Source organism: Dama dama, chromosome 14, assembly GCF_033118175.1.
Source record: "Dama dama isolate Ldn47 chromosome 14, ASM3311817v1, whole genome shotgun sequence".
Lineage (NCBI taxonomy): Eukaryota > Metazoa > Chordata > Mammalia > Artiodactyla > Cervidae > Dama > Dama dama.
In genome coordinates this window covers 54,799,853-54,813,088 of record NC_083694.1, presented here as the reverse complement: position 1 = coordinate 54,813,088, position 13,236 = coordinate 54,799,853, and the positions used below count along the sequence as shown (strand labels likewise).

Here is a 13,236-nt window from a genome sequence, read left to right as displayed (position 1 = left end):
AAAGCAAATTTCAAAATATTCTTATCCAGACCCAGAGGGATTGGGTGGAGAGGGGGGTGGGAGGGGGGATCGGGATGGGGAATACATGTGGATCCATGGCTGATTCATGTCAATGTGTGACAAAAGCCACTGCAATATTGTGAAGTAATTAGCCTCCAACTAATGAGGGTAAATGAAAAAAATAAAATAAAATAAAATACTCTTATCCAGAGCAGGGGTGGTCCCTTTCTGCCCTAGGAGAACGGATGTGAAGGGATCATCCCATCGGTCTGGCCATGCTGGATTCCACTCACACAGTTGAGTCTAGGCTACATGGGGGAAGGAATGCCCAAGCAACCAGTCAAGTCAAGGCCATGACCAACTTCTGGGCTAACGAGAAGGAAAAAAACTAAAGGAAAAAACCCTGCAATAGCTGATGTGTCTTGGGAAAGAGGAGCAAGAATTGAGGAGAGAAACTGAAAGCTTAGAAATTTCCAGTGCTTAATGAAGCCTCTGCATAGAGGCTAATGTTTGGTATTATGTGAGACAGGGCAGAGAAGAAAAGGCAAAGACGAGGTTGTGAATAGCTCTCAGCCTATCCAGTTTGCACGTGTGGCCCAGTGGCTGATGTCTTCCTGGGACAGTGGGCTCCTCTGTGGTGCAGATTATGTTTCTGCTCGAGGTAGTGAACCCCAGATGGCCCCTGTGCTGGCCTGAGAGGCCCCTGAATCTAGGCCACCTGTAGCTGCCCACCCAGGAGGATCATCTTCAGGGTCTTGATTTGTCAGACCGGCGATATTGACAAACAAACAAACAAGCTCTATTCTGACTTCCAATTCTGCTAATTTTCCTAAGCCAAGATGTGACTGGGTTGCCCAGTGCAAGACAGAGAGTATTGCAGGCCACATTACCTAAGCTGGAGTCAAAGGCTCAGGTTTTCTTCCAACTACGGTGTTCCATCTCCTGCCCGCATCTGGTCTGATGCTATCCTTGGGCTCCAAGTTGGGTACTCTTTTCCCAAAACTAATGTCGGCGTAGTCTTTTCTGTAATGCCACCCATTCCTGGTGGGAGGCCGAGCTCTTGCCACCACGAGCAGATGGAACCTGAGGTGGAAATGATCATTTTGTTTGACACTTCCCATCCTCCCAGCTCTAGCCCTGGAAATCGAATGAGGGTTGAAGCTGTTTAGATGCCTCTGCTTCCCTGGCCCCAGAGACTGGTCTGGGTTCCTCATTTGATCTGAGATGGATCAAGCAGTTCTTCCATGGATTATCGTTTCTGTGGATGGGCAGTGTCTTTCTGTGGCCTGAGCTTGTAAAGACATGAGTTGGAGCTATGAGAGGCCAAGTCTCCACCATGTGCATGAGCCATTTTGAAAAAACGGTCCGATAGAGTGAGAAAGAAGAGGGACAATTTTAGGGCCTCTAGACCTGTTGCCGGGCATCCCCATGGCAGCTTCCATCTGAGCTTAGAGATGGGTATATATCTTGGGCTCACATGCAGAAAGCTTAATGCAAAGGCCTCTTCCTCTTTCAGTTGGTCTCAGGTAACTCAGCTCTGTTTTCAGCACTTTTAGGTCTAGCTCTTTATCACCTAGGGATTCCCAGGTGGCTCAGTGGTAAAGAATCTGCCTGCCAATGCAGGAGAGTCAGGCGACTTGGGTTCGATCCCTGAGTCAAGAAGACCCCCTGGAGGAGGACATGGCAACCCACTCCAGTGTTCTTGCTGGAAGAATCGCATGGACAGAGGAGCCTGGCAGGCTACCGTCTGTGGGGTTGCAAAGAGTCGGACATGACTGAGCGACTGAGCACACATACTTCATCACTTCACCCTGCCTTTTCCTAGGTGGCCCCCTGTGACCCCTCCACTCACATGCATCAGGCTCCCCTCTGCTACCCCGCTACGCACCGCCGACACCCAGCCCGCCCCCCCCAACCCGGCGCCCAGGGTGAGTGATCTGCCGCTGCCAGGACCACTTAGCTTATCTGCTCCAGTCCCATTCCTCCTCCTTTTTACTCATTCCCTGCTATTTGTCTGGGCGGGTGTGTGTTTCTTCAGAAAGACTATAGATTCCTTTGAGAGCAAGAATCTCTTTATGCCAGCTCCCGTTGCCTAGTATCACAGTTCACACACAATAGGCCCTCCATAAATATTTGCTAAATAAATCAAATAAGAATCCCCATCTCCCTGACAGATCATCCCTGACTCATGGGAAGGAAATAAGTCAATTCTCTTTTCCTTCCTCGCTGAAGCAATTTGCAGACTCTCTGACTTCTCTTCCCCTCTCACAGCACGCCCTTCTCCTCTCTGCATTTCAGGCCAGTGCTGTAGAGTCCCCGTGAAGTGGGGCCCGGGTGGGAGGTGGGAGCAGGGTTTGTCTCCCATACTCATCATTGGCTCCTCTCCAGACAACACAAATACATTTACAAGCTGAGGTAAAGCCTGGTGTGGTACTGTGTTTGCCTCTGAAGGGAAGACACTGCTTCCTCATTAAAAACTTGGGAATCTCCTTTTTGTAGTATTTGTATTGGATTCAGGTAACTAGTATGTTTCACTTATGTAGCAGATGCTTGTATGGCACTCACTGAATGCCGGACACTGTTCTGAACACTTTAATCATAGTAACTAGTTCCACCTCATGACAGCCTTGCCAGGTTGATAAAATTATTACTCTCAGCCTCGTTTCACAGATGAGGAAATGGGGACACAGAATGATTAAGGGACTTGGTCAAGGTCACATAGCAATTGATCGCTAAGCTGGAATTGCGATAGGCAGGCCAGAACCCACGTCCTACCCACTGTGTCCTGCTGCCTGTCCCTGTGGCCAGGGTGGGGTCCAGATGGCGCATCTGAGTTGCCTTTCTTGACACTCAGGACTCTTGAGAGCAGGAAGTCTCTTTGCCCTGACTACCTGACAGCTTGTCAGCGTGTGCTTAATCAATGTTTCTGGGCTCACTGATTCTTTACCTACGGCTTGAATACAGGTTTATTTATTTTATTCTATGTAGTTAATTGTCCACACTGTAATCAATGCTAGTCTAAAATTTGGCTCCTCAAAATATATTTTCAAACAACTGAGGAATCATGCCAAGAATTAACTCTAATTACACACTATACCCATTTTGAGTACTGGAGATGACTTGAAGGCAAAACATGTGTTGTTTAAAATTATTCAACTGATAGTAAATAAAATATGATTTTGTCCAAAGGAGAGATAAAGTTGCAGGTCCCTTTTCTCTTTTTATTGCCCTCTCTAGGTATCTAGGATCAAACGGGACATTTTTTTCCTCCTAATTTTTAGTCTTTTTCTTGAATTAGTACATATTTTTTAGCTGCTCTTCAGCCACACTTACTTTTCAGCAAAAAAGAATCAGATTCAAACCCCACTCTGTGGGTTTACCTCCAATGAACAAAACAAACATGAAAAACACATGTGGGCTATTTATTTGATGCAGGGGTTGTTAATAGTATGGTGTTTGGATACCTTTTGGAGCCAATTCTAGTTGCCTCAGGGTATTTCTAAGTTGAATTCCAGGAATAAAGCATTTATAAATAGTGAGCATAAAAAAGGAATACACTCATCCCAGCCACTCCTTTATAGAGACCCAGTGGCCTCACTTTGTAATTACCAACTCCTTCAAGTAGTTAATTGGTTAGCTGGTTGGGTTAAGTTGGTGTCTCAACCCTATCAGACCCAACACCCTATTTTATGACAAATTTAACTCTTTTTTAAAAATAATCTTTAAATGAAATCATATATAGTAAAATCTAAATAAATAAAAATTGAAAATAATATGAAGTGGTAAGAGTAATTAAAAGAGAAGTGATAAATAATTTATAGTAATGTAGCTATTTTAATGTATAAATTCTCTGCAGTATTACAGTAGGAGAAATAAAGTTGACAGACATTTGCACCTAATGTAGATTCTCCACAATATAAAATGTGAAGTAATATGTAATACACAATATATATAAGAGCAATTGGATTGATATAGACATGCTGAATTGGTGATTCAAAGACCATGAGCAGCACTGCAAACAATGATGTGATTTTCCAAAATTATGAACAAATCTTGGTAAAATTTCTAAGTAATCTTGTATAATCTTCTCTTAATTTCCATGGTAGTTATACACCTAGACAATTCATCTTATATTAAAACAGTACAAGCTGCTTTGTGCTTGTGGGTAAATGGAGTTAGCATCTAGGCTGAGATAATAATAAGCAGGTTTTTACCTATGTAAATGTGCAGCAAGACATTCAAAAGTTTGCAGGGCCTGGGGGAATTTTTTGTCATGCAGGGCTGTCCTGGACACTGCATTATTCTAGCCTTCTAAATGCCTTCTAAAGAATTTGCCTGCAATGCAGGAGACCCCGGGTCGATTCCTGGGTCAGGAGATGCGCTGAGTCAGGAAGATCTTGGGTCAGGAAGATCCACTGGAGAAGGGATAGGCTACCAACTCCGGTATTCTGGCCTAGAGAATTCCATGGACTGTATAGTCCACGGGGTTGCAAAGAGTTGGACACTACTGAGCGACTTTCACACACTAAATGCCAGTAATATCCTGCAGTCATTGTGTCATTCAAGGGGAACTGCCCTAAATTTTCCCTAAATGCCAAATGCCCTCTATTGTTGACACCATTGACAACAACTGGGTTAATTCCTAGTGTTGGATTTAGTCCCAAATAATCATGTTGATTTATTCTTCTGACTTTCTCTAGTCCTTGAAAGCCAAAGGCATGTCTGCAGTAAAATCCTCAGTAGTTAGGTTATTGGGTTGGTATGATTGGTTATACATGGACTCTATATATTCGGTGAGAGCAGGGGCCCAGTTCACTCTGTGCATACCATACCTAGTATCCACACAAGTTTGGGCTTTATACGTCTTGCTTGAAGGAATAAATAATTTGGGAGTTGGACATCTGGGTTAGCAAAGAGATATATGCTATTGAAAAGAAATAGTTTTGATAGTTTCAAGTATATGTGACCTCCAAATGCTAGGATGTGTGTGCATGCTTAGTTGCTTAGTGCTTGAACCCTTGTCTCTTAGTCTCCTGCATTTGGCAAGCGAGTTCTTTACTACACGCTCCACCTGGGAAGCCTGCTCACTAGAGAGACTGGTGAAAAGAAAGTGTTAGTCACTCAGTCGTGTCTGATTCTTTGCCACTCAGTCGTGTCTGACTCTTTGCGACCCCGTGGACTATAGCCCACCAGGCTCCAATGTCCATGGGATTTCCCAGGCAAGAATACTGGGTTGCTGTTTCCTTCTCCAGGGGGATTGTCCCAACCCAGGGATTGAGTCTCCCACATTGCAGGCAGATTCTTTACCATCTGAGCCATCAGGGAAGTTAGTTAAGTCTTATTCAAAAATACCATAGTTGTTTCTGGTTGAATGAGTGACATTGTTAATGATTGAAATCATCTGGAACCTGTCAAAAACCCAGAACCTTCTTGTCATTTTGAGGGAAAGGGAGCATGATGAGAACCCCATATGAACTGTGGCTTTGGCCTAAAAGGTTTGCTTCATCTTCACAGTGTCTATGAAGCCACTATTAACAATCCTATTTTTACAAGTGATAAAATTAGACTCAACAAGGCAAATAATCACCCAAAGACAAACAGCTGACTCAACAGCAGAACAGAGTTTGAACACCAGAACTGTCTGATTCCGGAGGCTTAGTCTTTCCAAGAAATCATACTCCTCCTCTTTCTTCAGTGAGACAAAGCTAAGGATCTGTTAAATCTATATCTGAAGGGCCATAAATTCTGGCTATGACATTATTATAATTTTTCTCTCTATGGAGTTCTAGTTGTCATGTCTATTAAATTCCACTTTCCTGGTGGGATAGTGATTTTTGCACTGATACTGTTCTTAATTGAGTTCCAGCATTCTGGGTCTTGTGAACTCACATTAGTAGGATTCTTGAGAACCCAGACTAGGTCCCCTCTGTCTTTGGGTCTCCAGAACCTTGGCGTGGTTCTGGCACAGAGTGGACATTCAGGGAATGTTTGTTGATTGACTTTAATTGCGTGCTCTTTCTCCTTTCAGGCCTTGGCCTTACACAATATTTCAGCGAGGCTTTGACCTGGTTTTGGGAGAACAGCCTTCAGATAAAATATTCAGGTAAGTGGTTGTCTAAGGTTGTGCTTATATAGGGATATGCAAGCCCCACGCCCCACTTCCCGCTGAACTTTCTTTCCTAGTGGTAATTTATAAAATGGGAAACACAGGTAGTCATTCTACCCTCCCAGTAAGAGGAACGCTTGCCCCCCTTCATACAGTGACAGCGTGGAGTGTGTGGAGGATAAATGGATTCTGTTGAGGTCCTGGCTTCCTTCCTTGCCTGCTCTGTAACCCCTACTCTTGGAACCCCCAGATTCCACACTTGTTAAACAGAACTGCGTTGCATGCCAGGCTCTATTGTTGTGAAGAACACATGAGATAATGCAGGGAAAGCCCCCGGCAAGGAAACTGGCAAAGAACAAGCAATTAATGTTAGTTTTTGCCTCTCCATTTTGCATCTAATTTGCACCTTCCACATAAAGCCTTAAGTTGTTCAGAACGAACCCCTCCCACCTCTACCTCTGTCCTTTTTCAGAGGTATAATCTTCATGATTATTTTCTTTAATCTACCACCTTCCTCATTGAATTGGATGTTTCCAGTCTCTCCCAAATTTCTACTTACATACCTGGGAATGGTACATATTAGACAAGTCAGCAGGCAGAGGAAGAAGTTGGGTGCCAGCCATGAGCTATGGGATTTTCATAAAGTCTAATTCACACCAGACCTTAGCTGGAACACAAGTCTATCTCCAGGCTAAGACTGTATCTTCCATTTATTCTGTCAGTCTATTTTTCACTTAATGTGCATCTGCTGAGTACCCAGTAAGTGCCAGAGATTGTGCTTGTGCTGCCCGTGTGGACATGAGTGCACTTCCCTTCATGAACAAGTCCTCTGGGAGAGGCATAAATAGTCCTGCCCAAGCGTCTGATGTCAGAGGAGGCATTAAACTACTGCATGGCATGTTAGAGGAATGATGAGCAAAGAGAAAACTTGCTTCCTGTTCACTGCACTCAGAGAGGGTGTGTACAGAGTCTTGCCTATTCCCTGACGCCTTTCCAAACCCCTGCCCCAGCCCCCACTATCAGCCAGTCCCAGCCTTGATGCTAATCTTTCTCCTGTTTTTGCCTTCTTGAGCTGGCTCCTCTGCCTCAGCTTCTCCTGCTCCTTCTCTCTGCCTGGGATAGACCGGGCTCGGCCTCCGCTGCGCTCTCCTAAAGGGCCTTTCTAGCTGGGAGTGCAGATTCACAGAACCGCTTTCTCGCGGAGCCTTCCCTGCCCTTTTCTCTTCCGACTGTCTCTCCTGGGACGGGCTGGGTCATATTAATGGCCTTGGCCGCAGGCGGCTTTTGAGGATTTGTGCTGCAAGAGATGTCAGCTGTAGTCCTTAGACTGTGACTCGAGCATTTAAACTTTCCAACAATGATTTATTATTGGGCAGACTTTTTTCTTTCCTCCCTTTTTCCTACTGCTTGTTTGTTGGGACCTTCGAAGGGTGATAAAGATAAAGCAGATGGGGAGTCTGGTGGGGTTTGATTAACATGGATGAGTTCCCGCTCCCCTAAAAGTCAGAAAAACTAGGGCCTCCATGAAATTGCTGTGAGAGGAACCTGCACAAAAATCGTGTTTCTATCCCCACAAGCACCATCTGTTCAAGTCTGTTAGGTACCAACTGGATGTGATACCTACTTAGGACAGAGGGAGTCAGTTGTGTGGTTTGACCCATGCGGTCAACTATCTCAGAAGTCGGTGGGTTAATCCATAAGCGATTAATCATTTTGATCCTTAACATCACAGTAACTAGGCTCTCAGGTAAGAACATTGGGTCATGATCTCCTTATTTCAGATACTTAGAATTTTAATCAGAACCTTCTGTGATCTGAGTAAACCAATTACCAGTGGCCACTCTGGAAAATTCTGTGATCTGGTCAGTGACTACAATTTCTTAAAGGAGCTAAATGACTATTTACTTGGTACTCTGTTCATTTATGATATAGAGTCTTGACATATAGATTGTATATATGATATAGATTCTCAGTGGGACCAGGGCATGAGTGTTTTGTAAAACCACCATGGTAATTCCAATCTGTACCTGGGATTGAGCAACACTGGCCTGAAGCTTCTCCGATCCATTGCATCAATCCACAATGACTTTCCACCTCCTAATTTGTATATATACTGACTTTAATATGTATTTGTTGATTATTTATTTCATGTGTATTTTTAATTTGTGTATTTGCTTCTCCAATGAAATGGTTGTCCTCCTGAAGGGAGGGAAGTACCCATTATGGTTTTAAATATTTAATATCTTGCACACCATTTTGAACAAGCATGTGTGCACTCAGTCACTCAGTTGTGTCCGATTCTTTGCAACCCCATGGACTGCAGCCTACCAGGCTCCTCTGTCCATGGGATTCTCCAGTCCAAAATACTGGAGTGGGTTGCCATTTCCTTCTCCAGGGGATCTTCCTGACCTAGGAGTCGAACCCAGGTCTTCTGCAATGCAGGCAGATTCTTTACCAACTGAGCTACAAGGGAAGTCCTTTGAACAAGTAGGTTTTCAGTAAATATCTGTAGATGATCATTTCAAGTATTTCCTAATCAGATTGCGAAAAGACCTTGAAACCTAACCTTGGTAATCTGTAATCCCAAAGAATGCCTTGGGAGGGGTCCAAGCTAGACTCAAAGGGTCCAGGGAAACCCTGAACCTCGAGGATGAGTCTCCTCAGCCAACTTTCCTGGTGCTGAAGATGGTCTTTCTATGGTCGCTAGGATCACTCCATTCCACTAGACCCTCTGGTGGCAGGGGTGAGTACAGACCAAATTTCTCTCTCAAAGACCTTCCTCCCAAGTGTGTACTTGTATCCCTTGGAATAAGACCTCCTTCTGGAAGGGCCTGCTCTAGGAAAGGGTGGAGATGCCAGGCTAAGAGCGACTTTTCAGTTTTCCCACATTATGTTTCATGCCAAGCCACAGTGAGAGCACAGGCTCATTCCGTCCAGTGCTTCCTGGCAAACATTTGCTTCTGGATAGAAATTTCAAGCACCAGTTCAACAGGGCCACGTGCAGGGCTCAGTCCACAGCTGAGCCATCAACTGTGCTGGTCACCACCAGCTGTTATGCGAGAAGGCCCAACCTGGGAAAGCATTCCAGATGTTCACCCAACTTCTGTTTGGTGGCTTTTTGAAGTCCTTCCTGCCAAATCCACATGGGTGAGGGACAGATGAGATTTCAGAATGCAGCTTTTCTCTGACAGTTTGTTCTATATTTGGATTTTGGAGTCACTCAGTAGATTTTGCAGATGAAAGAAAACTTCAGAATTTCATAGGCATGAGCCAACATGGGCTGGAAAGCGGCTGCGAGGAACACTTGAGAATCAGGCTATCGCCCATCTTTCCCACTTAAGGAGAGGTGACCTTGGGAGGCCGCTAAACTTTTAAAAATATTAGTCGATGCCTTGGTAGAATGGGAGCAAATGACTAATCTCAGAGAGCAGCAGTGAGGATAAATGACAGTCCTACAGAGCACCTGCTTTAGAAAGTTCTCAATAAACGTTAGTCTCTACCCGCACCTGACTTTGCTTCACCTACAGGACTTCTTCACCTTGACCCTACCAGAGAGTGGAGGTTTCCTTATTAACTTGGTAGAGTGTCATGTTTCAGAAGCTGCTGTGCATTGAGGAAGATCTTTATCCTATCAAATCCAGATCCATCTCAACCATTAAATGCATTCAAACCCAGCGATTAACCCATATCCTGTTTTAAATGAACAAGAATTTCCACCACCACCTCTATCTTTAAATTGGGAAATTGGGATTATATCCACTAGCAGCCTGTTCAAACTAAAGAACATAACTAAATCTCCTGTTGATCAGTCAGTAAATGTTTATGGAGTGACCTTCCTGGGTCAGAAATTATGTTTGGCAGTGGGGAATACAAAGATGACAAAGAACTGTCCTCTGCCATCCAAGAGAGAATGTTTGTATGAATGGTGATGGACACGTGAAAAGCTGGGTATAGATCAGAATCTCGGGGTAACAAGGCGCCATGTGCAGAAGAGAGTCCCTTACTCAACCTCAGAGTGTGAAGGCCCTGGAGAGCTTTCAGGAAGAGGTGGGGCCTTAACTGAGTCTTAAAATGAGTCTGGCAAAGGAGAGGAAAGAAAATTCAGAAAGAAGGAGTATTAAGAGCAAAGGCAAAGAGATGAGAATATCAGGACAACTTTAGGAGCCATAGTCCGATTGCATTGTAGGAACAGAAAGTTTGAAGCGATTTTGGTGTGAAAGAAGCCCCTGGAGACTGACACCTTTGGAGACGTGGATGGAGTTCTGTGGGTCTAAAGTAAAGGGTTAGTCGCTGAGCCATGTCGGGCTCTTTATGACCCCACCAGGCTCCTCTGTTCATGGAATTCTCCAGGCAAGAATACTGGAGTGGGTTGCCATACCCTCCTCCAGGGGATCTTCCAACCCAGGGACTGAACCCAGGTCTCCTGCACACACGTACACACCCACCACATGCCCTCCCCAAGCATGTGTGTGTGTGTGTGTGTGAGTGTGTGTGTGAAGGAGCTGGCATGCCTTCAGCTTCACCAGGCACAATTTCACAGAGGAGTGGGGTGGTGGGTCTCCTCTTCTGTCCCCCTAGTAGTGCGCTTCCCTCATCTGGTGCAGACAGCTCCCTGCACAGACATCACCCCACCCACTGCCTCTGGTTCGCATGGGTAGGGAGAATTGAGTGCTTTCTTCAGAGCAAAAAGCATCTCTGCTATTTCAATGCTGCCTAATGCAGAGGCATGCCCCCACAGGTCAGAGAAGTAGGGTACTGAGAGTCCGGTTAGGAATCAGGGAGAAACCTCCCCAGTCCTGCCCAAAACCTACTTGCTCAGTGGTTTTGCCCCCCACCCACCCTGGGCCCCTGCTTTCTCTTCTTTCAGCTCCTCAACTACCCAGATCTGTCCTCCAGGGAGTGGATGAAAAAGCATGGAGCTTAGTTACTAAGTAACTCATGAGCCTTGGTCGGTGGGGATTCTCTGTGGCCCACGTCCTGGACAGGGCTACACATCTCATAAAAGATCTCACGTCATCAGTCTGCTTTCCTAGCATCTCAGGCAACCTGGAGCGGCAGGGGGTGGGGGTGGGGGCGGTGGTGGAGAGAGGAGCGTGTGGGTTAGGGGAGAGAAAGGAGCGGGACCTCCAGTGGTGCTCAGCGACCAGCATGCTAATGGAGCCAGTGCTGGTTCTGTTTAATTGTACGCATCCTTCCATTGTTCCACCCTCCGCATTAAGTGGGAAGGGGACGCCAGACTGCCACAGCCTCGTGATATCCCACCCACACTGGCTTTTATCCCAGGGACTATTTTTGACTGTGAACACAGAGCATTTGAATGCCTTTGAAATCAAATGAATGAATAAATAAACAAATACTCTCTCATGGATTCCTTAAGCTCTCCCGTGAAATGCTGATTGATTCCTTTATTCCTTTTAGCCCTTGTTATAGGAAAAAAAAAAATCTTCCTTGCCTCCAGAGGGTTAGCGCCATTAGCTAGGGGTGTGGGTAGAGAGAGAGCAGAGAATACATCTAGGCTTGCCTTGTTCATCTTCTTCTCTCCCCCTGGGAGGCTCCTGGCTTCAATCGTTTCCGCTCCCGTCTCACCGAAGCCAGAAAAAGGGAGTTTTCTTCTTTCCTTTCCTTGGTAGGGTTCCTCCAGGCACAGAGAGAAAGCGTCGATACCAGTGTGGGTGTGCAATTTCGAGGGATGGGAATGGTGGGAGGCCGGTATGTCTTTTCAATTAAAATGCTTCCAGTTATATCTGACTTAAGATCAGGGAAGCCCAGCTTCAAATCTGAAGGAAACTGGAACTCGATGTCTTATGGTTTGAAGAAGAGACACTTTTAACATCTGGCGAGTGGATGGCACGTTGAGTTCTCCAGTGGTCTGGATATGTGAGCAGGGGTCGGCCTCTCTGCCTCCGTCAGACTCAATGATCTCATCCATAAAATGGCAATACGCTCTCCTTTTTGGAGAGGACTACAAGGGTTGGGAAGGAAGCAGCTGAAGTTAGGGTGCCAGGTCCTTCAGTGGCGTTTATCCCCCAGCCCTAACCGGGTGGTGTTGGGTGTCCCTGCAGATTCACCTACACGCTTGGGGAGGGCATGTGGCTGCCGCTCAGCAAAAGCTTTGTGATTCCACCAGCTGAACTGGCCATCAACCCATCAGCAAAGTGTAAGACAGACATGACAGTGATGGAAGATGCGGTGGAGGTCAGGTGAGTCCAGCCTCGGGGCCCTGAGGCGCCCACTGGGTTTGGGAGATGGAGTGAGAAGCTACCTGAAGGTCCCGAGCGCTGGGGAAGGAATCGAGCTGGAAGGAGAAGTTGGCAGGCTGCCTTCCAGTTCCACAGACACAGTGCCAAGATCTACTCTATCTGGGTCAATACTGCACACCCCCGGGCTCATGCACCGAGAGAGGACATAAAATGAGAGTTTGTAAGCACTTTCTACAGCCCCTCAGGACTGACAGGCAATAAAATGTTAATTTCTTTGCCTGAGTTTAGACCTCCTTCTTTGACCAGGTGTTACTGCCTTGGCTTATTTCCCAGAGATGGAGAACGTCCATAATTTGTTAGTTCAAGACTCCAAGTCTGGTTGATCTTGAATATTTGTGAGAGAGAGTGAGACATGATCTGGTCGGCCAGACAGGAACGTGGGATGTGAAGCTACCTGTTGCTCCTGGCGTCCCCTGACCTCTTCCCACCTCCTGCCGCTTCTTCCCACAGAGAGGAGCTGATGACCTCATCCTCCTTCGACAGCCTGGAGGTCCTCTTAGACTCCTTTGGACCAGTCCGTGATTGCAGCAAGGACAACGGGGGCTGCAGTAAGAACTTCCGTTGCATCTCAGATCGCAAGCTGGATTCCACCGGCTGCGTGGTACGTCTGCTCTGTAGCGCTTGTAATTTCAGAAAGCGGGGCCACAGGATAAGACACAATGAAGATAGAGGTGGAAACAGTGTGAGTAAAGCAGAGGGTCAAGAGTACTTCCTCCCTAGCTTTAACTACTGTCTAGTCTATGTTACGAATTTTCTTTTGACAGAGCTAAGGAGCTAATTACCAACCATTGAATCTAGAGATATTTATGCAGCACCTACTGTGTGTACTGTAACTATCCAAAGAAAATGTCATGAACTGTGTAGCATGGT

The 13,236-nt window shown here is 45.8% G+C and overlaps 1 protein-coding gene across 1 annotated transcript in view; it reads left to right on the top strand.

Annotated features, from left to right (window-relative positions):
* Positions 1-13,236, top strand: part of ASTN1 (astrotactin 1) — a 347,419-nt gene that overhangs the window by 226,089 nt on the left and 108,094 nt on the right. Inside the window, exons 9-11 of the mRNA XM_061160781.1 lie at positions 6,029-6,103; positions 12,169-12,306; positions 12,817-12,967. Coding sequence (XP_061016764.1) covers positions 6,029-6,103; positions 12,169-12,306; positions 12,817-12,967 — 364 coding nt within the window. The remainder of the gene's footprint in view (positions 1-6,028; positions 6,104-12,168; positions 12,307-12,816; positions 12,968-13,236) is intronic.